The sequence below is a fragment of the Astatotilapia calliptera genome, chromosome 10 (assembly GCF_964374335.1).
Source record: "Astatotilapia calliptera chromosome 10, fAstCal68.1, whole genome shotgun sequence".
NCBI lineage: Eukaryota > Metazoa > Chordata > Actinopteri > Cichliformes > Cichlidae > Astatotilapia > Astatotilapia calliptera.
In genome coordinates, this window is record NC_137431.1 from 20,175,547 (window position 1) to 20,201,010 (window position 25,464).

General features: G+C 39.9%; 4 protein-coding genes and 2 non-coding genes across 6 annotated transcripts; all 6 read right to left on the reverse strand.

Annotated features, from left to right (window-relative positions):
- Positions 1 to 558: 558 nt before the first annotated feature.
- Positions 559 to 4,261, reverse strand: sumf2 (sulfatase modifying factor 2). Its single transcript, XM_026183104.2, has 9 exons — positions 4,052 to 4,261; positions 3,816 to 3,963; positions 3,621 to 3,735; positions 3,318 to 3,362; positions 2,675 to 2,825; positions 2,358 to 2,413; positions 1,325 to 1,409; positions 995 to 1,136; positions 559 to 897 (listed from the first exon to the last, which is right to left on the reverse strand). Exons 1-9 carry the CDS (start codon positions 4,092 to 4,094, stop codon positions 795 to 797), a joined length of 888 nt encoding a protein of 295 aa, XP_026038889.1. The 5' UTR covers positions 4,095 to 4,261; the 3' UTR covers positions 559 to 794.
- A 955-nt stretch (positions 4,262 to 5,216) lies between these two features.
- Positions 5,217 to 10,692, reverse strand: cct6a (chaperonin containing TCP1, subunit 6A (zeta 1)). The gene is made up of 13 exons (XM_026182545.2): positions 10,412 to 10,692; positions 9,742 to 9,805; positions 8,989 to 9,123; positions 8,702 to 8,875; positions 8,380 to 8,483; positions 8,023 to 8,293; positions 7,549 to 7,631; positions 7,197 to 7,293; positions 6,940 to 7,087; positions 6,163 to 6,296; positions 5,918 to 6,020; positions 5,683 to 5,755; positions 5,217 to 5,607 (listed from the first exon to the last, which is right to left on the reverse strand). The coding sequence occupies exons 1-13, from the start codon at positions 10,675 to 10,677 to the stop codon at positions 5,535 to 5,537; spliced, it is 1,725 nt and encodes a 574-aa protein (XP_026038330.1). The 5' UTR covers positions 10,678 to 10,692; the 3' UTR covers positions 5,217 to 5,534.
- On the reverse strand, positions 6,401 to 6,535 carry LOC113031283 (small nucleolar RNA SNORA22). Its single transcript, XR_003273714.2, has one exon. It is a non-coding gene; the product is annotated as a small nucleolar RNA SNORA22 (small nucleolar RNA).
- Positions 7,713 to 7,848, reverse strand: LOC113031282 (small nucleolar RNA SNORA22). The gene has a single exon (XR_003273713.1). It is a non-coding gene; the product is annotated as a small nucleolar RNA SNORA22 (small nucleolar RNA).
- A 707-nt stretch (positions 10,693 to 11,399) lies between the features above and the next one.
- LOC113030821 (protein NipSnap homolog 2-like) lies at positions 11,400 to 22,568 on the reverse strand. Its single transcript, XM_026182547.2, has 10 exons — positions 21,708 to 22,568; positions 20,427 to 20,554; positions 20,263 to 20,308; positions 20,047 to 20,141; positions 18,241 to 18,311; positions 15,843 to 15,983; positions 15,666 to 15,697; positions 15,096 to 15,190; positions 14,293 to 14,376; positions 11,400 to 12,736 (listed from the first exon to the last, which is right to left on the reverse strand). Exons 1-10 carry the CDS (start codon positions 21,797 to 21,799, stop codon positions 12,672 to 12,674), a joined length of 849 nt encoding a protein of 282 aa, XP_026038332.1. The 5' UTR covers positions 21,800 to 22,568; the 3' UTR covers positions 11,400 to 12,671.
- A 406-nt stretch (positions 22,569 to 22,974) lies between these two features.
- Positions 22,975 to 25,076, reverse strand: mrps17 (mitochondrial ribosomal protein S17). The gene is made up of 3 exons (XM_026182549.2): positions 24,801 to 25,076; positions 24,361 to 24,503; positions 22,975 to 23,402 (listed from the first exon to the last, which is right to left on the reverse strand). The coding sequence occupies exons 2-3, from the start codon at positions 24,481 to 24,483 to the stop codon at positions 23,085 to 23,087; spliced, it is 441 nt and encodes a 146-aa protein (XP_026038334.1). The 5' UTR covers positions 24,484 to 24,503; positions 24,801 to 25,076; the 3' UTR covers positions 22,975 to 23,084.
- Between the last annotated feature and the right edge of the window lie 388 nt (positions 25,077 to 25,464).

The following is a 25,464-nucleotide window of genomic DNA, read 5'->3' on the forward strand; positions in this document are numbered from 1 at the left end:
GTACAATGAGGTCTTTTGAGAATAAATGTGGAATAAATTCAGGAATTCACAGGGATCCACTGAAGAGAAGCTAACGGGGGAGAAACATGATCTCGCAGTACTCACACTGCAAGGTTGCAAAACGAGGAATTTCAACAGTCCAGCCTAGAAAGAAGGAAGTAGTTTTGAGAGAGCTGAAGAATTTTAGATTGATGTTGGAAGTGTCCAGAATTGACAAGATTAGAAATGTGTACATCAGAGCTCAGGTTGAGTGTCTTGGGAGCCAAAGGTTTGAGAGGCAAGGATAACAAGCTTGGACATTTACAGAAGAGGAATAGTGGATATACTGGACAAAGAATGTTGAAGATGGAGGTGCCAGGCAGGAAGAAAAGAGGAAGACCAGACGGGAGATTCATAGATTTAGAGAGATGTGAGGGATAGGGTGAGATGGAGGCAGATTTATCTCCTGTGGCGACCTCTAAAGGCGAAGTAGCAAATGCATGGTGTAATCATTTAGCATCTGGCATGATGTTACTGTTACAGGTAAACAGAAAGTTCTTGGAAAATAGCAATAAATTATTTTTTTCATCATTTTAAAAAGTATTTTTTATTAAATGTTTCATAATGGTAGATTTCCTTTATTCTTTATGAAATTCTCCACAGGAGAAATATAGTTAGCTTCACGTTTAATGTGAATTTCTTCCTCATTTTTATTTAGTCCTTTGCTTCCATCTTGTTGTAAACTTTAAAGTCATCACATTTATTATTAAAGGCTGTTCACTGCTGGCTCAAATCCACACTGCTGTCCTCTGAGGCTATAGTTCTGCTTTTTCTTTTTTCTTCCTGCCCTTCTGTCCATCACTGGCAGCACATCTGAATCCAAGGTTGTCAGAAGCAGAGTCGGGAGTGTTGCCCATCCTGCAGGATGCACAGTTGTAAGCCTTACTCAAGATTAAATCGGTGGGTCTGAACATACGTTATCTTTTGTTTTTGTTTTTTTACCTCAGAAACTCACCTGGTTGTGATTCGAGCCTTGTGATTAGCTGAACCGTCCACTGTGTCGATCCAGGAGGCACCGCGCAGCACGTACATCGGCCTCGCTGCTGAAAAGCGTGTGGATGTCCACTCCCATGTATTTCCCATCATGTCATACAGTCCTGGAGGAAGATTTGTCATTATGTGTTAATGTTCACAACATAAAATGTGAGAAGAAAAATCAAATGTTTCCAAAAGCTCAAAACACAAATGTAAAGTCTTAATGCACAGTTAATATTCCTCTTAAACATCTTAGCTACCAATCAGCTCTTTCATCATGCTGATAACATGTGTGTTAAAACAAGATTACCATAGCTATTCTGGGGAGGGTATGCTGTAACAGGAGAGATGCCGTGGTATCCATCCTCTGCAGTGTCTCCATCTGGGAAAGATCCCTAAAATACACGAAAGCTAGAATTACCACAATACCACACTTTAAATCCATGTTTGTCCAGACTCACAATACAGTAAGTGAAGAATTACATGAGTCTTAGTCACAGATGGGCAGTAAAGCGTAATCCGATTACTTTTTTCAAGTAAAGAGTAAAGTAATTAGATTACTGCTACTTACCCGTAAGCAGGCTACATTACTGCGTTACTAAACCATTATTTTGTTTGTGAGAGTGTCTTATGACAATGACGTACGAGCGTGCGACGTCCGTGGCAGCAACAGACGTGTGTCAATCAACAACAGATGACATGGACTGCGGCTGAGTACTGAGTACGACCATGTGGCGTCCACAGTACTCTCTGCGTGGGAAGAAAACGTCTTTCTACTGCAAAAACTTTAACTTTAAATCTGAGCAAGCACCTGGCAAGCTGCCACAGGAATGTTGAATTCACAGAGAAGCCCCCGGATCCTATACAGCTTTATAACGTATTTGTAACGTATTCAAGTTGTGTATCATGTTTTTTAAAGTAACTTAAGTAATAAAGTAACCAACTACTTTTGAAAAGAAGTAATCAGTAAAGTTAACGGGATTACTTTCTTGGAGAAGTAATCAGTAATTAGTAACTAATTACTATTTTCAAGAAGCTTGACCAACACTGGTCTTGTCTTAGCAACAAAAATTAATCTCCCCAACTCTGGATCCATACAAATTTAAAATATAGTCGCATGTTTTGTTCCTCAGTAACAAAACATGCGAGTGTAAAACATTGTTTTACATAAACACAGAGGGTTTTTTCTGTATTCAGATATACAATATATATTTACTTAATAACAAAGACAAAAACATAATGTCAGTGGCTAAAGAAGCATTAGTGAAAACCTAATCAGAGCCTCCCATGAGAACAATACTAATGACCTAATGATGACCTAACCATGACTGCAACATGCTGACCTGCCACAGGTTGGTTCTGTTGGCCTGGAACTTGTTTCCCCATGGGTAGGTCCGACCTGCAGCATAACAGCCAGGAAAGAGATTAGATGAACAATAAAATTATATTTCAGTTTTGTGAAAAAGTCCATTATTCAAACTAGTTTCCTGATTTTTCACAAAGACTTGACTGAATCTGAAACACAAAAGCAGTTTTGGGTTCCTCTGTCGAGACAATAACAAAGGAGCTGCTGAGCAGAAACATCACTGTGTGTGACTTAAATGTTGTCAGCTGGAAGTGAAAGTCAAAAACTCGACTATAATAGCAGTAAACATTATACCTTGCAGCCCCCCACGTGCAGCCCACTCCCACTCCTCCTCCGTGGGCAGTCTCTTGCTTTTCCAGCTGCAGAAGGCCTGGGCGTCATTCCAGCTCACCTGAACCACTGGAAAGTCCAGACGATCTCGAATCCCCGAACCAGGCCCTGAAGGCTGAACAGTAGAGGGTCAACGTGCGTGGCAAAAAAGTAGGCATGGCAGGAAGGCAACAATAATTCTACCAACCACTCGTTACAACAAATGTGTAAAGAAAAACACCTCTGAATACTGAAACTGAGACTACAATTTGGTTGGGCTCAACAAAGCAAAAGTTAGACAACAGAAGACTGGAAAAATGCGGTTTGGTTTGATAAGTGTCGATTTACGATAAAGCACATTTGGGATGTGGACGCAACAGAAGAGTTGCATTGTGGATGTGCAGCTGATGATCTGCAGCGGCTGTGTGATGCTGTCCTGTCAACATGGACCGAAGTATCTAGGAATGTTTCCAGCACCTTCTTGTATCTGTGCCACAAAGAATTCAGCAGTGCTTAAGGAATAGGGGTCTGACTCAGTACTCGCATGGTTTACCTAATAAAATGTTATAAGTGAGTGTAAACAAAAACTGTCAAAAACATAGGAACAAACTCACAATGTGCAACTCACCTGTCTCCAAAACACACGCTCTATAGGCAGCCACCACGGAGCAGACTGATGGAAAAGATGAGGAAATAGGTCAGAAGCTGTTTACAACAGTAAGAAGCTCTACATTATATATTTTATTTATTGTGGAGAATCTCTTTAAATGCTGAGATGCCTACAAATTGTTTCATTAATTATTATGAACAACACTAACGTTAGACATATAAAAACAGCAAATCTTCATATCTGAGATGTATGCTTAAAATTGTGAAATAAGTAATCTAGCTGGTAATCTGATCTATTAACCAGAGAAAAATAACTCGGCACCTCAATTCTCTGAGTGACTTTGCTCTTCAGCTCTTCTGACACGAAGTCCTGAAACACGAAACTCCAGCCAAACGTCTCGGCTTCAGTTTTGTACTTCTGGGCTCTCACAAAGTCTCTGTGGCAAATAAATGAACAAGTCACCGACTTCAGTGCATTAGTTCTGCCTTAATTCATTTCAATGTAGATCTTATTTACCTGAAATCGGCGTTTGTGACGGGGTGTCTGTCTATTTCAAAAGGCTGAAGCTCGACCTCCTTGGTGGGAGACTCTCCGTCTCTCCCATCGGGTGCACTGGTTCCCATTGACATCTTTCCTCCCGGGATGTTCACCATTTCCTCCGCGGCTGCCAGGAACAAACATGCCTCGATGGGTATTTATTTAAGTGTTAATGTTTTTGTTAAATTCAGAAATGAAAGAAAGAGTCCTCTTACCGGCCCCTGTCAGTAAAAACACAGCAAACATCCAGAATACCATCGTCTTTGCTAAAACTGGTTTGAAACCACGTCTAAACAAAAATATACACGTTAAACGTTTAACCACGTTCAAATGGAGAACTTCTCAAAGTTCAATTTCATTTTTTAGTCGTTTCTATCGGACAGATTTCACCGTTGCACCTCAAAATTGGTTCCGTCCGTTTTTTCAAATTCACGCGATACTTCCTCTTTCTCAAAGCTTTGTAGTTTAATAATATTGAGAATAATATTAATATTGTTAATAATAATAATAATAATAATAATAATAACAGGAAGAGTATTACATTGGAAAATATTTCGAGTAAGACGTAAACACCGATGCTCTGCGCTGGTGTAATATAAATCGTACTCAACCCTATCTGACTGATTCAGCTTCTCAATTACAGTTACAGGTTGTTTTACTCCCATGCAGCACATCTGTGTAACCCTTTCTCAATTCTCAAGTACATCTGCTCTCTGGTGTTAATAGGCTATTTCAGCCCAACACCCCAAGTACACATTACACCACTTTTAATGCGCTGCACTGTCCACTTGACTTCTGTTATACTGAACCACTAACATATCTGATATTTGCTATTTTTTAATGTGAATTTGAGAACTGCTGCTTTATTAAGCATATTTACTTTTTAATTAAAATGTCTTAATTATATAGACTTTTTTTAATGTTACAAGAACTCAGGGATCTCCCAATGTTTGTGAGCAATGACGTTTTACTCATTGGGGTCTTTTGCTGGGATGCATTTATTGTGAAGCCTTCATTTTGATGTCAAAAGGCAGGTGAATACAGAAAGTTCAGAAGTGTTTGCGTTTTGATTTGGTGTGTCGTGAAAACTCTTTAGAAACTAGAGCTTATTTACAACAGTAGAAAAGTGCAAGAGGAAGCACACAAAGGACACATGCAGAGGATCAGTGTGACAGGAAGGATGCTAAGGGGAGAGATAAGAGGAGATGGAGACTGATGACCTGCTTAATTTCTTATGCTCCGGTCCAACACTGGTTGTGCATTACAGATCACATTTTTCCTGATGAGCTTCCAAAGCATTCATGGACTCAGAGCAGAAAAAACACAGATGTTAACTTTTATATGTTTGACTGATTAATTCTTCAACGACAAAGAACCACATTTTTACGGAGCCAGGAAAACCTTTAATGGGTAGAAACAAAACTGAGGCAGAGGTCAGTGCTTTTAACAAAATCTCATAAATAAACCAATCATTTTAGAGGGAGGCGATGACAAATCCATGGAAAACAAAAAGAACCTCATGACTAGCATGACAATGATGTCTGACAGGCGCTGCGATGGATGCCGTGGATGTTTACAGCGGGCTGTCCATCAGACTGGGGGTGCTTCAGAGTGCCTACAGCGGGAACACGTTGACTGAACCTTTAGGTAAAACAACTATCCCTGTGAGTATAACAGCTGCAGCTTCTTTAGGTGACTTTAACCTTTGAGAGAAGACATTCCAGCTCGCATGATCTCATCCACCAACAAGATGTTGCTCGCGATCACCGTGCTGTGAACAGAGACCCGTGTTAGTGACCCATGTGGGCGATACATCGGGGTAATTTAAAACATTCCTTCGTCTCACCATGAGTGAAGAAGCTGTTTCTTGACACTGTAATTATCCCATACGCCTGCTTCTCCTGCCACCATTGGTTCTCCTGCAAAGCAAAAGGTTAGAATAAAAAAAAAAAGGTTTAAATTCTGCCAAATTGTTACTGTTTAATAACTTCACATAGCTAAATACAACAATTATAGAGTTTTACTCTAAACTTTAAAATGCAATCACTTCAGGATTGACTGATCGCTGCTGTGGTTCTCACCTGTGCTGAGGTCTACTCCAACTAGCTGGCCAGACTCTTTGTACTCTGTCTGCAGCTTCAGCAGGGTCTCCTGTGGGTCGTAGCCAGAGTTCTGGGCCAGAACCTAAGAACAGAAAGATGGCATTTTAAAAACATCAGTAAATTTTGATACAGGATGGACTATAAGAAGGTGACAAATAATGGTGCAGCAAGAAACAAACCAGGTTTCGGTTAATAAAAATGACAGAAAATGAATTATTCTTTACCTTAGGGATGACTAGGAGAGCATCTGCAAATGCCTGGACTCCCAGCTGGGCTCTGCCTTTCACATTGGGCTTGTGTTTTACCAGAGCGTCTGCCACAGCAACTTCAAAGGCACCTGCACCGGAGACTACACTACCTGAAGACAGAAAAATAAAGATATTTAGGAAAGCAAACAAATGTGTCATATAAATTAACCCACTCGGGGAGGGAACAGCTCTAATATTTAAAACAATTAGTGGAGTTTGTTCTGATCAGCTGAATACATGTAGGAGAGACTAAACTCTCCTAATGCAGAGGATAAGATCAGAGTCATTGTAGCACAGACACTAAGACCAGGGAGAGCCACACTAGCATCCCTGGGTGTTCGCTGTGCAAATGAGACCTGTTCTGTTTTCCTTAAGGACAAATTAACCACCTTCAATTTCAGCTTGTTATCAACATAAAGAGAAAATGGATATTTTGATCTACAGTTTGTCCACACAATATTTGGAAAAAGCCTTAAAGGACTTCAGAGTGTTGTTTCATGAATGAATTTCTGCTTAAAGAATTCTAAAAACACTGATTTGTCTGCACACAGACATTAAAAAAAAAGTGTTAATCTGTTTAAAAAGGTAGCATTTTATAAGCCATACTAATGGTCAAGCAGAGCATCCAGTAGGATTAATTCAGATAGAACAAAACTGCAGAAATTCATCATCAACAAAAGTTTATGTTAATAATTTTTTAGTAAAAGGATTTTAAAAAGTAAAATAAGCATAGAGGAAATGTTCAGCTCTTACCATCTTCAATAGCGTTCTTTACTGCCCGCAGACCGTCCCTTACGGCATCTTTGATCTGTGTGAGGGTGTGTTTGTTGGGTCCCTTCACCAGCAGGGTAACTGAGCGAGGGTTTCCACACTTCTCGATGAACGTGTACTTCTCCTCTCCCTGCAAGCAAGGTTGCAGCATTAATATCATTTTAATTTTAAAAAGTTTAAATTTCACAGTTTTGTGGACTGAAAGGTAAAAAATAGACCCCCCCAAAAAAAAGTCTCACCAGTGTGTGTTCATAAACCAGGCCAGCATGTCCCAAGCATTCAGGTGTGAGGTCATCAACTGAGTTCATGGCGATGCCACCGCAAGCGAGGGTGAGCCTGTCACAGGAACGACACACTGAGTGTAATTCAGCTTCTTAATATATGACTGACTGACACCGGCTGGTAGTGTAAAGCACCTGTACGGGTGTGTCTGTGCCAATTTCAAAACATAAAGCATGAGCTCATCTCAGCATGTTAAATCAAACAATTCAAAAATCTTCTATGAACTTTTATCTAAGTAATGTAATGTTTTGCTCATCTCAACTATAAAACACCACCAACATTTATAACACTGAAAAATATTTTTCTCACCTCTCCATGTTCCTCCTCTTTGCCCTCCGCAACCCAACAATGCCCTCTTTGGCTAGGGCGTCCAGGGAGAATGGGTCAATACCCTAAACACACACACAAAATAAGAAGACATGCTTGAGACTGCAGTTTACACTAAATAGTTCGGTAAATCTAAGCGATGTAAAGATTATCCTGATCCGCTGAATACATGTAGGGGAGGAAGAGACTCTCCTAATGCAGAGGTACAGATCAGAGTTACTGTAGCACAGACACAAAAACCAGGGGGAGCCATGATAGCATCCTTGGGTGTTCGCTGTGCATGCAGCCAGATTGGCTGGGCCAGTCTCAAAAGGCTTAGTGTTCATATGAAAACACAAAGTCAAATTACGAGCCTGTATCTTTAGTAGTACAAGCCAGACTGAACTGAGTTTGACAATTCTTTTTTTTTAAACTTTAGCCTTTGAACTATGTTAACATCCGCATTTTCTAGCATACCTTCTGGTTAATGACGACAAAGCCCTTGTCCCCATTGGGACACACTTTGTTTTTCAAGGCGATAATCTTCTGCACGCGGTCCTCGATGAACTTCCTTTCTGCAGCCACGAGCTTCTCCCTCTCATCAGCGCTCTTGTAGAAGAAGCCAGAGTTGACCTCGGTCTTCTCGTACTCCAAAGAGACGTTGCACGTCAGTATGTAAGCATCCTCCACCCTCTTCTTCATGTCTGGGTGCCGGGCGCCGTGGTCCAACACCAGACCTCTGATCAGCCTAAGAAATAACAGATCAGCATTTAGAATTCACAGTTAAGCACAGTCTTGTCTTATTCCCCTCTCCACCTCTGTATTTACACTTACTGTGTATCACAGTCGGTCTTGTGCTTCATCTCCATGATTTCCACCATATACAAGTCAGTGGGTTCATTGGGTTTAGCGATGGCGAGCACAGCATCTACTACAGCCTGCAAACAGACAAGGTGATCACAAGCTAAATGAGCGACAGCTAAGATTAGAGAATAGAGAAGTGCACTCACAACAAGCTACAGACTGCCATAAAGGTTCAAGAATAAGTAAGCCCTTAGGTCTGTGGCAACTTTGAAATGTCAAAGTAAACTAACTAATTGGCTATAAGGTAAAAACATCTAACATCTGCTTTGTGCTCGATTCCCTCATGTCTCACCTCAGTGAGCAGGTCTGCCAGCTCTGCGTGGACCTTGGTTCTGAGGGAGGTGCGTGCGACGTTAATGAGGGTCTCTCTATCCATTTCCCGAGTCACCTTTACTTCCTCAAGAACAGCCAAAGATTTCTCTTTTGCTGCCTCAAAGCCCTCGGCAATGATTCTTGGATGAAGACCCTGCAACAAACCATTAAAATGGAGTTGTGGTTAAAAAAAAGATACCTCAACAATTCATTCACTAGAGAGACTGACATGCCAAATACAAACACACACTGTGAACTATCTTGTACCTCTGAAATGTAAAGGTCAGCCTGCTTCAGCAGTTCACCAATGATGAGGACGTTGGAGGTGGTACCATCTCCTGTGATGTCATCCTGTGCAGTGGCAACCTTGGCAATCAGCGATGCTGTAGGGTGCTGAATTTGCTGAAAGGGAAACAGGTTGGGAAAAATTTTATGAAAATCCTCATTCATGGGTAATTCATGGCAGCAGTGCTAAACCTACTGATCCATTATTAATTATTATGAATCCTCAGTTACATTACAAGGTACTAAGTTTGCTTTGAAGTGGTAAAAAAGGTATTTCCAGTTGCTCCCTTGTTTCCCAAAGGGACAGACAGATCTACAAGTTGAATAGGCACAGATTTTACACCGGATACCCTCCCATTAATCTGTACTTGGGATGGCATTAGGAGGATAGCAGGTTGTGTGGCCTGGTCAGCTGGTAAAGACTTCTGCGTTCAATATATTTTTTAGAATTTAGGTACGTTGTAATGGTTAACGAATTATTGTCAAATTATTAATGTGCACTGTGACAAATGTGGAAAAAGTGCCATCAAGTTCAAACCCTAAAGCACATCTATCCAGATATTTAAAGCTCAGTCAGATAACATGCTGCTGTTAAACTCATTGTTTGTGAGAACAAAGGCTTAAGAGACATATACAAACATTTAGGGTGTGGTCACTCTGTGAAATAGGCAATACAGTACTAATATGACATCACTGACAGAAGATCCTCATTTTACAGCTCATCGTGTCCCTTACCATCTCGTGTAGCAGGACGTTGCCATCTTTGGTCAACTTTATGTCTCCTGCACCAGACACCAGCCTGCAGATCCACAGAGACAGAAGAGGGTTAATATTTGTTACCCTACCTACTAGCGGCTTATATTATGATAATGCAAACTTTCACCCTATTATTGTTTGCCTGCTGAAGAACTCGCAGATTATGGCTGTTAGCTTTTATTTATCAATTTCCTCACATCATCTACAAATCCCCAAACAAATCTCTACCTGTAACTGAGTTATTCAGTCGCTCATCAGTATCTTTAGTTAGCGTTAAGGCTAAACTTGTGGACACGTTATACTTAGTACTACGACTTTAACGTAAACTGGCATGATCTGCTAACCGACTGAAGCTAGCATGCTAACGTTAGCTTTATGGCTGTCAGAGCGGATCATGACGATGACTGGGCAGGGCAACGAGTGCCGGGAAAATCCGCTAACCGTTTAGCGATGGCAGGCCTCAATTTATTTTAAGTGTGTTTTGGACAGGTACTCTGTAATAAAGAGTGGATGGTTTCTACTTTTCAGGCACAAAGACTTTGGTGGCGACATACCGCTATCGGCTGCAATGCTAAACCGGTGAATTGCTGCTAACGTTAGCGAGTTAGCATATCACGCGTGCTGCACAAAGAGCTCCGGCGGCACTCACATTTTCATGGTCCCCTTCGGTCCCAGGTTGCTTCTCAGCACATCCTGCAGCCCCCGGGCGGCACTAATGTTAACAGCCAGGGCGGCCTGGGCTCTGGCCACCTCTGCTTTGGGGTTTAGAGCTTTTACGGCAGCCATAGCGCAGCACAACCAGCGAAGTACAAGTAAAAAGTATCGCCGGTAGGGAGTCCACGCTACTCGGGTTCGGAAGCTCTCGAAAGGGGAGTCGCTTTCCAGAAGGCTCCAACACGTGTTCTCGTGCTGCATTTAGGGGACACGCCGACGCTGGGACATTCCGCATTTACAGCTATTACAACTGGTCCACACCATGATTTATATCAGTGCAGAAAAGTCATTACATTTTTCGAACCCATGGGAATATCGTGTCAGGTTGACTCGGCTTCTCCAAAAGAAACGTTAGAACACCTTCAAGGCAACAAAGTCAGATCATTTGTTTTCCGACTGGCAATATCGGTAAGCAAATCAGTGAAACTGTGAACAATGTCCTGAAAAGTTATAACTTTTTGCGTGAAACATATTTAAAATATATATTTAAAATTTCCGACAGAATCCATCCTCTCCTTACTTTGCAGCATTAGTGCCGAGAATTAACCTTTAAGATTTCCATCACACCATGAAGGCAGCACAAGTCACACCCTAGACGCCAATGTCTGGAAATACAACACACACACACACACACACAGACCACAAAATTCAGTTTGTGGTCTGAATTTTGCCTCACTTTTACCACTGGAACACCTCACAGAGCCGACATAAAATCAAATTTCGATATTTAGTTATTTTAAACGATTACTATTATTATTAAGCCTTACCATTTAATATAGTAGCATCACACTTTCTTCAGCATGCAAAATTAATATGCATATTTGATTTTTTTTTTTTAATGCTGAAGAAAACAGAAAATTGTGGTCTGACAGTCAAAAATCAACTCACGTTCTATCATTTCAAACTTATGACAAAGAGCGCTCTTAATTTTTATCAGAAGTTTAATTAAATATGTACAACTAATCTTATTAAAGCACTGCATTTTACAATTTATCACACAAGATACTACTCCTCTCCTGTTCACAGGGTTATCAACACCCGCTAGGTAATAGAAGACCCTGCACATTCAGATTCAGGAGGGTCTGTAACTATGGTTTGGCCAATAATCCCACTATGTATATCTACAATCTGCCCATTTAAAAAGAAAGAAAGAAACGAAAGAAAACATTGATCTTAGTCAGAGCATACAATCACCCAGACATCATCTACTTGATATAGGGAAAGGCCAAACTTGTCAGTAAGCGTACAGCAGGCTATGCTGTAAATACAGATTAGTTCCGCTGGATTCAAAAACATGTCTTCTGTGTGGAAGAGCCACGTGTGTCATATGTTACAATTTGAACAATCAGGAGTTGTGGTCAGTTTAAAAAAAAAAAAAAACAGGGCAAATAATTCAAATTCAGTATTCATGATTCTGGTAAGACAAAAAAAACAAACAAAACAAAAACAATGAGCTGGCAACTTGTGTGTATGCAGTATTGTTGACAGGAATTGGTTCATCCAGTCAAATGATTCTGAAAGGAGTAAACACCAAGTTGGCTGTATCAAAGCTGTGTAACAAAAGAGGAGTGGACACACGATGAACTTTGAGTGAGACTGTGGCTCTGAAACAGACCAAAACCTGTAACTCTCAGCTTTAGTGCTCATTTTATAACACTGAACTTTAAACTGCAGGTTTATCTCTGTGAAACTGACCACTCAGTATGTATTTTAAGCCATGTAATTTTGACAGTGAGCTACTGTGAGCTCTTATTTTCTGCTGTAAGACACTGGTAATCATTATTTTGTTTCAGGACTCAGAAATCATATTAAATTTTCTTGTACATTAAAAAGGCCCTGTGACCAGCACACAAACAACAAAGAAAGGAAAAGAAAATGAAGACAGACAAGACATTTCAAACACCCTTTAAATGACAGAAGGTGAAGAGGAGTGCGCCCCCAAATCATAAGCACACCACATTAATAGGTCAGTAACATAGTAGCTGCTGTAACAGGTACAGTTTTGGTGACAATCATTTTGACCTCATCATCCAAACAGAAAAAGGGGAGAAAAGAAACCAAATGAAAGGAAACAAGATTGTGTTGATGTTGAGCAGATTTCCCTGGCAGTGCACACTTTGACGGTTGGTTACACTCTCGACAGATCAGTGTAATAGTTGCAGTGGCGGCTGAGAATTCTCCTCAGGTGTTAGTAGTTACTTCAAGGGTGAATTCTTCATGGGAATCATTATTCTAGACTCCATGTGCTGAATAAGAGGGACTGTGAGGTAAAGAACAAACAACAGTCTTAACAACAGATTTCCAACAGGGAACACAACTTTATCTCATTTAAATTTGCTAATGTTTCATGAATTTATAGCTAGAGTTCTCAGTTTAGTTTCAATGTTAACATCCCAATAAAAGCTCATTTTATTAAAGCCTGAGTTGTTGTACGTTGTCCTTACACCAACACTGCTGAGTGTCTTTGTAATCCCATTGAACATAATGATTCCCTATTGCTAAATCAATCCTTCATAGATTCAGGCATCAGAGACGCTGAAGTAGAATTTATTGTGCCACGTTTGTTTCCATTTGTGTAGGTATGAACAAGTGAAGAATTATGAGTATGTAATCTACAGACATGCTTGTGTGCAGTTCTCCAAAGAAAAGGAAGGAATGAAGCCCAAAGGTGATGAAAATCAGGCTTGAACAGTCTTCTCTGCAGCACGAGCTAAAAGCTAAAAGCATGGACTAAAGCACAAACAAGAATAACTCAGAGCACCTGGTGTTGGCCAGAGGGGCCGATGGCGTGATATGGCAGCCTCGCTTCTCTCAGTCTGCCCCAGGGCAGCTGTGGCTACAACCGTAGCTGCCTCCACCAGTGTGTGAATGCGAGAGTGAATGAATAGTGGTATTGTAAAGCGCTTTGGGTGCCTTGAAAAGCGCTATATAAATCCAATCCATTATTATTATTATTATTATTATTATTATTATTCCACATATTTTAAGCTACTTTTATTTGTTTTTAAATGTTTGTCCAATGCTGCCCCTCTGTACCTCTCTGAGCTTCTTCATCCATACATACCTTCCTGGCAGACCAGCTCCTGCTGAGTGTGCCTAGGACTAATGGTAAGCTCAGAGGGGATCAGGCGTTTGCTGTGGCAGCACCAAAATTGTGGAATGAGTTGCCTTTACATGTTAGACAGGCACCTTCCTTATCCGTTTTTAAATCACGTCTTAAAACATTTATTTACCTTGGCTTTCAGCACAGAAGGACTTGTTGATGTCTCTTAATATGTTTTCTTATTAATTATATTATTTTTAATTTTAAGAAATTTTAGATGTAATTTAAACTGTTTTCTCTTTATTTTATATTTGTAGCACTTTGGCCAACATTGTTGGATGTAAAGTGTGTTATAAATAAAGATGCTATATTTGTAACACAGCTCACTGGTGAAAGTCTGCAAAGCTCTATGTACAACCAACACACTTTAGAGCAGAAGTGGGCAATTAATTTTCCAAGGTGTGTAAAAAAGTCAATACTTCCAGTATTTGAAGCCCTGAGAAGAGAATATGTTGACAGTATTAGTAATTAGTCTTCATTGTTTTAATCTATTCTTGATCGACAATTTATAATAAGTTGTTGGCAGCTTGGGTTCATCCGAGCTTAAATGTTTGAAATTAATATTTTCATTTAACGTTAACATGCCACAAATATGGATAATAGATATAAAATAGGTTAATTTTAATGTCTTATGCCCACAACAGAACAACAAGACTCAGCACTTACAGTAACTAAAACTTGCTTAAGTATAAAAGTATCAGACTGAAACCAACCTGTGTAATAAACAACCTCGTCCCAGCCGTCACGCTGCCAGGCTGCGTTTCTGGTATTTTCTCTGGACTGCAGGTCCTTGTAAGCTGAAAAGAAACACGTTCAAACTCACTGAGTAAAAGCTGTAGCTTTTTAAACCAAAGACGAATCATAACGTCAAACAGTCGTGCTCAGGAAAATTTAAATACTTGACAGCTTTTGCATTAAGTTCACTTCCAGAACCTAAAGGTGCACACAGTCACGTGGAAAGAAAGAAGAGCAACACCAAGTAAACTGTTTAATGCTACAAGCAAAATGGGAGCTTCTTTCAGCAGTACACATTTGATGCCGGATGCACCCTCCAAGGGATTCGTCCCCTCTCCTGGTCCTGGACTTTTTTACATCAGCAGTCCCCAACCTTTGTTGCGCAACGGACCGGTGTAATGTCAGACAATATTTTCGCAGACTGGCCTTTAAGGTGTCGCGGATAAATACAAAATAATTAAAATAATACGACCAAGACAAAAACTGTGGTAATTTGTAAATATAATAATAAACCCGAATTCACTGTGTAATTGTGTAACTTTATTAGCAGCGTCCTCCTGAAATGTACCAACAACATTAAGAGTAACATCCTCCTCTCTGCCCCTTAATGCTCTCTGGTCACTATGGTAACGCGTAAATACTGGTCTATGGCCCGGTGTGGGGACCGCTGTTTTACATCTAAAAGGCATGTACCAAAAACATGTACATACATTTGCATTTGTAGGTGACCTGGACAATATTTGCAGCATTTTTCTTGAATGATCCTGGAAACTCATCTTACCCCATAAGTGGTGAACTGTGTACAGACTTCCAATCTGTGAGAAAAAGCCTCCCACCGCCTCTTGGTTCTGCTGGCGAATCTCAATAGCCCGAGCCCTGCACAGCACCAAAGACATTACACAAAACAGCTTCTAAATAGAGTGGCAGTAATTAAAACACCACAACATCCACCAGTACTCCCCTCATTTCAAGTCAGTACATCAAATTTCAGTTTTAAACCATCAGCCTTGTTATAATCATCCCTGCATATTTGGTTTTATAAAATTAACAAAAATCAATTTCAATTCAACAGATGAATATATTGACATATATTAAATGAAGCCCAGGCAGTTAATGGATTATTATATGCGGTCATGCTCAGGAGTCATGCATACATTTTGTAGTCAGAAAGTACTGCAGACTCATTTTCACCTGCAACAAAATGTGAAACCAACAAACTAGCAGTGAGGAACTTTTTAGATTGTAGCTACAAGACTAGTACAAAGGGAACTAAAGCTCGCAAAGTTATCCCCCATAAATGATCAAATTTGGTGGCTCAGATATTACATGAAAAAGGAAAGTTGTGCCTTACCAGTAATTTCCCCATTCAATCATTGTGCCTGGCTGAGAAAAAGAAGGTAAAGATCATGTTCACTACATGTACCGCAAAATACAAAACAAAAACGCTCCCCCCAAAAACCCAGACTTACAGAGGGAGGACGACTAATTCTGTGGTTCATAAAAAAAAAAAAAAAAAAAAAAGAGTTACCCTGAGTTGATACGATCGGAGCTCATAGATGTTGGGTCCTGGACGAGGGACGGGTTCGTTCCAGAAACTGAACTCCAGCAGCAGCTGGTTCCTACGAGACAGCAGCATCTTCCCCCTCTCATTCCTGTACTCCATAAACTTCTACAGCAAAGACAAATGAAAGAAGCACAGCGCTCAGAAAATCTGACTCAGCTAAAATAACTGCCAAATATATTTGTATTCATGTTGTTCGACTGTGAAGTCTGATCAGAATCTAGACAATGAAAGTCAGCTAGTGTGCATTCAGAGAATTTAAGTGAAAGAAAATATCTTTTTACCTGGACTCATAAAAATATATATACATATATAAATCACCTTTTCTGAGAAGGTATAATAGAGGAGTAGTGATATGCGGAGAATATATATGGCATTTATGGTTATAAATATAGTGTATACACTTCTAATTTGCCATGTGCTACTTAATGTATGCAGAGATAGATGAGTAAATTATCTGGGCAGATTAACAGTAGTATGTATTTACTGATTAAAGTTTGTGGAATTGTGCAAATTAAAATCATGAGGTTTGCCAAAGGACAGTTGATAAAGCAATAAAGGGAGCGTCACAGATGTGCAGGACCAGTGCACAAAGCCTATGCACGGTTTTGTAGCCTCTTGTTTACATGTGGTAGCTGTATTCTGTCACCAGGGGCCCGTTCTTCGTACCTCGCTAAGTAAGTTAGCTGGATTTGATTGTTGACGATTTCGCGTGATCCTGGATCGTTCGGTTCCCCGAAGCTCATCCGGGACTTGCTGTCATAGCAACAGAGCCGTAAGCGTAAACCTGCTCGGGAGCAGGTTTACTTTATGTAAACAGGATTAGATCGCGGCCACGCAGGTATGTCCGCTTCATTTATACGAAAGCAACAGCAATATTCCACCACTGTTTCACCATAAATAAATATCATCAATGTAACTAAAGATAATGCAGCACTTGATCCTTTTATTGATGTCACACAGATACATACAGGTCATTTCCTGAAAAAGGGAAATGTACTATTAACATTCTATTACATGTATGTGATTATTACAGATGTAATTCATATTTCACAGTAATAATTGTAAATTACTTCGTGTAATCAAGATGAGAGACCACGGCTATAAAAGCGAAGGTGGATTTGGGAAGTCTGTCGCAGCCATGTCCTGTCCGTTTACGCGAGCAACCCATTGCGGAAGGTGCAAGATTGATAAGGAGAGTTTTCAGAATTCAGCGTATATTGCGGGATAGACAGGATCCTTTAGCTCAGCGCGACAGTGTGCTCATTGAGAGATATTGATATTCCTGTGAGGGTATTATTTACTTAACCAACTTGTTGACGAAGGGGTGCAGGACCACCACCTGTCTTTTTTTGCTCTGCCCTTTTCTTGGTTGCTGTTATGAACAAACAAACAGATTATTTCAGGGTCTCTTTCCAAGAGACTAAAAGCAATATAAGTGATAAATATTACCATTCTGTAGAATATTCTTATATTTCACTTTTACTTGTTCCCATGTTCTAGTGGGTCCTGTTGTGAATGTGAGAGTGACTGAATAGTGGTATTGTCATGCGCTTTGGGTGCCTTGAAAAGCGCTATATAAATCCACTCCATTATTATTGTTATTATTAAATGACTTACGAGTTTAATTTGTCAGCAACTTTCTGCCAGCCCTCTCTCCTTGCTTTTGCAGCCTTTGCAGTGTTCCCTTGCGTTCTGATTAAACTCTGAAACTCCTGAAATCCCTCACTCAAGGGTTCTTGCTCTGCTGCCGAAAAATACCGAGCGCGCTCCTTCGACATTTTCGCCGACCAATCAGAGGGTTGCCGATCAATGTTTCTACTATCGATGCGTAGCCCCTTTTACGACACCCAGTGATCTCACATTACTTCATCCAGCTGTACTAATCGTCAACAGCAGGTGTGTTCGGAGAACCGGATTAGCGAGCTCAGAGTTAGCGCGATGATTTGGTCTTGGATGTAGTAAGCGACGTACGAAGAACGGGCCCCAGGTGGCAGAGCCACAAATATGTGAAACAGGTTGATTTTCTTTGTAATTATCTGACCAATCAGTTCATGCTCTTCAATGTGGGAGGAACACATTATTACAAGCCACTTACTTTATTTTATCTGCAGGGCTTTCCAAAAACTAAGAAAAAAAAACACATTTCTGAAGATTAAACCCGCAGCATGACTCATCTGTTCATTAACACTTTCCTTCTTCAAAGCATTACTGTGTAAATAACCTTTAAAGATTACTGGAAACATTAAAGATAAAGATGGAAGGAAAATGTCACGTGGGTCTAGCTAGATGGGTGCACTGCTGGAAACATTGGCCTACAGATAACCAACGGCCAGTAGGCTTAACTAATCAGAGCACCCGTTACCTTATTCTGCCTGAGTTTGTTCATGACTTCGGTGAGAGCCGGGTATCCTCCCCGATATCTCCACAGGTGAACTAGAATAGAAGGAGCAGAAGAGCCAAAGATAACGTAGCTCTTAAATAGATCTTGTCTTTTTTGGGGGAGTAAGAGTTTTGTTTTTCACAATAGCATCTGTGGTTAGACCTCCCTATGAACCACCCGTGATTGTGGAGCATGACGGGATTCAGTCTATACAGCATGAATTTCCAGTCAGTTTCTGTGTATGCATGTGAAAGGACATCATGTCATCTTACCACTACAATTATATCTCAGAAAAAGGAAAAACTCTTAATTTCATGAAGTGAAAAAATGAACATGGCTCTAACATACACTCCCCAGCCACTTCATTAGATACACATTGCTATTATCAGGTTGGACCATTTTCTGTCTTCAGAACTGCTTTAATTCATCAAGGTGCTGGGAACAGTCCTCACGGATTTTGGTTCATGTTGAAGTGACAGCATCACATAGTTGCTGCAGACTTGTCAGCTGCACATTTATGATGAGAAACTCTCTTTCCACCGCATCCCAAAAGTGCTCTACTGGATTGAAATCTGGTGACCAGTCTTTGTAAACCTTAGAGATGGGTGTGTGGGAAAATCCCAGTAGATCAATATTTTGTGTGTTGTGTGTGGCACCAACAGGTATGCCATATTCAAAGTCACTTAATACACCTTTCTTCCCCTTTCAGATCATCAGTTTGAACTTTAGCAGGATTTCTTGACCATGTTTGCATGCCTAAATGCACCGAGCTGTTGACATATGATTAGCTGATTAAATATTTGAGTTAATGAACAACTGAATAGGTGTACCTAATAGAGTGGCCATTGAGTGTATTTAATACATATAGTATCTCGGAAAATATTAAAAGAAACAATTCTAATGTTTATTTCCACATTAAACTAAATGCCTTTAATCTGTTAGTTCAAGATTTAGCATCAAACTGCAAATCAGAATACAAAACACAACCATGACAATAAGACGGAGCCAAAAAGGGACAGCGACAAGCTAAAAACATAGCACCATATACTGTCTAAGTGTTCACATGCTGAAAGTGTACTGATGCAACCTTTTAGAAAACCTTTCCTGACACTGCCAACATTACAGCTCTGTAACACCAGAGAGGGCCCACAGCTGTGGAACGACAAATGTCACCACTTGGACAAAATGGAGAGCAGCCAGGAAAAAGTTCAGTTCAGTCTCAGCTATAATTAACTGAAATAGAAAAGCTGAGAGAGGAGAAAAAGCACAGTGCCTTTAAGTAATGTCTGTTTTTACACCAAGATAACGACATAGTTTGAAAAATTCTGCCACATCTCAATGTAACTCATCTGCAGCGGGAAACAGAAAGCAGCAAGATTATCCCGCTGTACAACTTGATTTAGCTTAAACACGTACAGATTCTCATTAATCAATAGGACTCACAATCAAGAGGTCAAGTAGTTTGCATCTTGTAGAGCTAAAAGCAACAATATTTATTATAAAATGAGTCTGAGCATCGCATGAAATACGCTGGATTAAAAAAAAAATCCAGGTCTCAAGTCTGTATCCATAAACTGCTTATTTAAATAAATAATATTCATGATGAACATTGTTCTCATTTTTACCTCGTAGTAATATGTTGTCTGCGAGGTTTCAATCTCATGTTTCCTCTTCTAAAAGAGAAGGTTGAGCTTTGACGAATAACCAGATTGAATGGGCTCAAATAATTCACCTCGCTGACATTCAAAAGAAAGTCCGTTGTAACTCAGGTAGGGTGGATGTTCTTACCTGCCTGATCCTGCTCCCCATACCATGTGTTCCAGGTGCCCACAAGCTCACAGGGGTATTCAGGGTCAGTGTGAATGGAAGGCAAGACATCCTCACTGAAGACACAGACAAAAAGAAAAGAAAAAGTGTGAAAATGCAAAATATCTGACATACTGGTTCCAAAAAAAGTGTTCTAATGTGACATCTGAATTAAGATAACACAACAAAGACTCATACCAAAGTTCATTGTAAGCATCGAGGCACTCAGGTTTGACATTGTGAACTGCAACAAAAGAAGAAAAAAAACAAAGCATGAGTAGACAACATGATCAAACAGATTTCATGGGTTTATTAACTGTTGTGGTAATCATTAACTGTGTCCCACTGCCAGCAATACATACACTGTATTTTATACAGGTTGTTGTCTTCTTTTTTGGCAAGCAGGTGAGAGTGAGCATCTTTTCTGGGGATGACTTTTCTAACAAAAAGGGATTTGAACCAGCTTTCATCACCAACATTTGAGAGGCTCCTGTGATGGGATTAAAACATTTTTTTTTTAAAAGTTGGATACAATCAACATTTCTTTGGCTACACAATGCAGCATTTAAGTACCAACAACAACAAAGCTCCCCTAATAATCCAACCCTGTTTCCTTCTATTCTGTGTTGTATTTCTCTGTGAACATCTGACATATATATTTTAGTGTTAAACCTCTAGCTGCTGCTTTATCAGTCCAAGTCTCAAAAATACAGATGTGGACGGGCTATATTCAATAATACCTTTACTATTGTTGTTATGAAACTTTCAAAAGTGTCCTGGCTTCCTAATGTGAATAAGGTCAGTTTTACTGCAAGAGCCCGAGGTGTAAACTAGTAAATGTCGGCTGAAGAAAAGGTGCAAATCTTTTTTTAGCCCAGCCAACCTATGCATTTCAGAGGTCAGCAGCTCAGAAGGCTGAGGGGTCTACACAGAGCACAAAACCCTGAGATTAGTCTGCACTGACTTTAATCAGCCTTCCTGCATTTTCTGTTAATGTACTCGATCTACAAGTGCCAACAGTCACCACGTGTAGCGGCTGAGCTTGTTTATCAGGAAACAGTCCACCGGTTTTCCTCATAATGCACCAAAAAAAGGACACATTTTAGTGTCAGTCTGTAGTCAGGTTTATACAAATATCTGCCTTTCAAAGGGAAATAACAGCTTATTTTAGGCCGCTCAGCTGCTGCAGCGAAGAAACTGAATCGTCCAGTGACCAAAACAAGCACAGCTGTGCAGCAATTCAATGCATTTTGACCTTGAAGTTGAATTCAGTTTAAGACTCAGAGTAACTCGGCGGTAAGTTTTTAATAATTTCTTCAACCCAAGTCTATAAAATCACGCATGACATTATAAATCAGACACTGGCGATTGTTAGGACAAGTTGACTCGCTGTTTATTTTAAAAATCGTGGGGGTAACAATCAATGTTAGCAGAAAGTTAGCAGATTTACAGCTACATGGCTAATGCTAGCTACGTTGCACAGAGATGTAAACGTAGCGAACGTCCTTACGTTCCCTTTAGCATTAGCTTAACCGCCTAGCAGAGCCCGCACGTTGTCATTGGGCTACACGAGCAGAAGTTTAATGACTTTTAAGCAATATTTATGCACCTGCACAGATAAACTGTGTATAGAAGAGTCTAACCTGAGGGCGACGTTCACCGGGCTGCTCGCATGAAGCCCGCTTCTCGTCTGTTTAAGGCCTCTACCCACTGTTTGAAGGACTCTGATCGCCATCTTTCCTCGAAAGCCGTGTGGAGGTTGCTGGAGGCTACAGCCGCAGTCCGTTCCCGCAGGAGCTGACGTTACTCACGGGAGCGTGACCCCGAGTTAGAACCGACAGTACCGGAATCACTTGTGGAGCTGATTTAAAGCACAGATATTAACACAGCTCAATACAAAATACGCAGAGTTCGCTGTTGTTGGATTTATGTGAAGTTTTCATAGTTTTGGGGGCTTTGATCGATCCGCCTGCTGAGCTTGCATTTATAACCTGCATATTCCCATTACTTAAAAGTGAACAGTTTGTCCCTAACAATTTCATTCACTGCACCTTTGTGCAACAATAAACTGTAAGGACAGCTCCCTCAGTAATTAGACCAGACTCACTGACTGCATATTCATTATAGCAGTCCCACTTACAGAGCCACTACTGACTGGAATCACCCCACCATGTCCAGATCATCACTTTACACACCCCTGCATACAAATGTTGTTGTTTTCAGATTATAAAGTGCATATTATTTATAAATGCAATTTGCACTATTCTCTTAAACAATCTCAATTTTACTTTTTATTCTTCTTTAGCCTCAGTTTTATTTTTACTGGGGTTTTTTTAATCACCATGGTATACATAAAAGTTGTGCACTATCTCAGTTTTAAACAGTTTAAGGTCTTAACTATGCACCTATTGTACTTTGACCATTATTTATTGTAAACTATACTATTATTTCTTCTTTATCCCGCTGATGTAACATAATTTTCCTTGTTGGGTCAATAAACGTCATTACAACTTCACTTAAAGCTCCAAAGTACCTTATATTAAATGCAAAATGAAGCAGCCAAAGCTTCATGCATGTTCTATGATAATAACATGTCTAATGTACGTTTTTTGTATTCACACACCTGATATCTACTTTCTTAGTTTTAAGTGAATACCATAATGGCATTTATTTTATCCTCCCTCCTCTCCTTTTCTCTTGGATGGGTCCTCATGGATGGGCCGATTAGATGATCCAGCCCAGGCCTTCACCTTTTGATTATAATATATTCCTAACCTGGATAACAGACACGAGTATCTTCCATGACATTGTTTTTTGCGCAGTTGTTTTATTTTGCAAATTCCTCTGAAAGGTGTCCACTACCTGAGCAGGTAACAAGGAAGTAATATTTAGTCTCTTCACCCATACATGTACAGCAAAGATTCTTAGTTTATAAACATAAATCCACATTAACACTTGAAACACAAGCATTGTAGAGTGACAAATAAGCTGATATTACTGCATGAAATCACAGTTTTCTGTCATGAAGTGGGAGTTTGTGCCGGTGGGGAATCGGCTCCACTGGGGGCAGCAGAGATGTTGAGCTCCTGCAGTTTCTCTGACAGCGTTTTCTCCTCTTGAAGTGGAAGGTCTGTTAGAGGCTCCACAAATTCAGTTCCTGCAACCCTCTTTCCTGTTAGGGGGTCAACCACCCGGCCAACTTTATACACGATCTCTGACAGTTCATGCTTCACGTGTTTGCTTCTGGGCTCAGGCAGAGCCTTGAGGAGGACGATATCTCCCACAGTGCACTGTTGCAATGCATCATGGGCAAAGTACGTCTTCCTTTTGTTGTAGTACTGTAGGAGAAGAAGAGACAATATCACAGTTATTCAAATATAAATTCATAAATGCTTGAACGTTTATGCCCAGAATTTCTAGTTCGAACCAAGTGGCAGAAAGCTAAGACTTTTGTGGCCTGAGGCCCTCGTCTCTGCTTTTTGCAGATGATTTGGTCTTTTTGGCTTATCAGGTAGTCACCTTCAGCAGAAATGTGCAGAAAAGTCACTGAAACATGGGACAGTGGACCTCCCATCCATATAAAGGCATAAAAATAACATAATAATAACGCCCAATATAAACAAATAACCACCACCACGTGTGCCTCTTGCCTCTACAGAATAAATTGCAAGGCTCACAGTTTTCTTACTGACAATAAATAAAAACAGAAGTCCTTGTTTCTACCTCGGACATAATTGTGTTTAATGTCATGAAAACTTCAAGCTCTCTTGAAACTTTTGCTAAATCATCAATCAGGAAAGTCAGTTGATGCCTTTATTTTATTGTATTTGGATTACTTTAATTCATTGTTTATTTGTCTAAGCAAAGAGTCGTGGAGTAATGCCAGTGATCTACTCATTTCCTCTGATAGTATGCAATGAGTCTGACTTGCATAATGTCACCAGAACATGTATGTGAAGCCTTTTTAGGACATCCACGAGCCTTCGCTATATATGAAAATAACATCAACAGCACCGGCTCACTCCCACACACATCTGGTGTGCAAAACTGTCCGTTTACACACCTGCATCAGGGTATATTCTCTCCCTAAAGGTATCTGAGTCTTTTCTCTACAGGACCTTTAGCTGTGGACACAATCTTTAAAAAGGCCATTCAAATATTTTTGTTTTTACTCTTCTCTCCAACAACCTGTAATAGTTTCCTTCTGTATTTCATTTACTCTGTAGCTTTACCGGCCTATTTTAAAGCACTTGTACTCTTATTTTATAAAAGGTGCTTAATCCCCTAAAGGCTCACCTTGAGCAGGTAAGGGTCCAGCACCAGCCTGGTAACTCTCACTTTGGCCGTTTTGTGCATCTTGGTCCCGATGACTCTGCCGATGATCCATTTGGCATGGACTGATGCGTGCTGGACTGACATCCTGCAAAGCTTTACTCAACCTGCAGAAACAAAATATTATCAACCCTGACATCATTATATACGGATGAGACTCAACTGAAATGTAATCAATCTAAAGACACGTTCAGTTACAGTTTTACCGGATAAAACCTCTGAGCCGACAACTGTACTAACAATGTGAGTCAACGTAAAACAGCCGCTAAACGGTTAGCCTTGTTATGTTAGCATTAACTTAAACATACATTCATTTTTTAAAGAAAAGGTCATAAAAATAAACTGATGTAATTCGGCAAGAATACAAAATACCATTGAAAGTAGAAAATACAAAACTAACTCACTATAACCACGGGAAAATATCATCAGAAGGTCATACAAGCTCCTCCATGCTGTTCAGTTCTGCTCGTTTCGTGACGTAAACTACGGCTAGTAACGAGGGACATCGACAACAAGCGTATGCTTGCGTGTATGGAAGCTTGTTTCTGACACTTGAAAACGAATATTCTTTGCCACCAATAAGTAAAACCTCGATTTATCGACTCAAACGTCTGACCAAATATCTTGAAATGAAAAAAAAAAAACTAACGTAAAATGTTATTAAGGTCAAGACAGAAACTAAACACAAACAAATGTTATTTTCAGCTACGGAAACAAGCTTCCGTATTTACGTCCTACACAATTAGTCACAATTTTCCGTTTTAATTTCATATTACTTTATTTATGTGTAATTATTTTTATTATACGTCATCTAGGATTGAATGTGTGTACTTTCATATATTTTTGCAATTTTTAATGAATAAAATCGATTTTAAATTTATACTACTTACTTGAAGTGTTTTGTTTTTTTTCACTTTTTTCAACTTAATCTGTAGTGACATGCTAAATACTGGATGCTGCCGCCTATATTACCTTTCCTTTCTGTTTGATCAAAGTTAAAATCTGACTTCTGTTTGTCTGTTCGGTTGGTTGTAATTTTTATTCATTTATAACCTTTACTTGAATCTG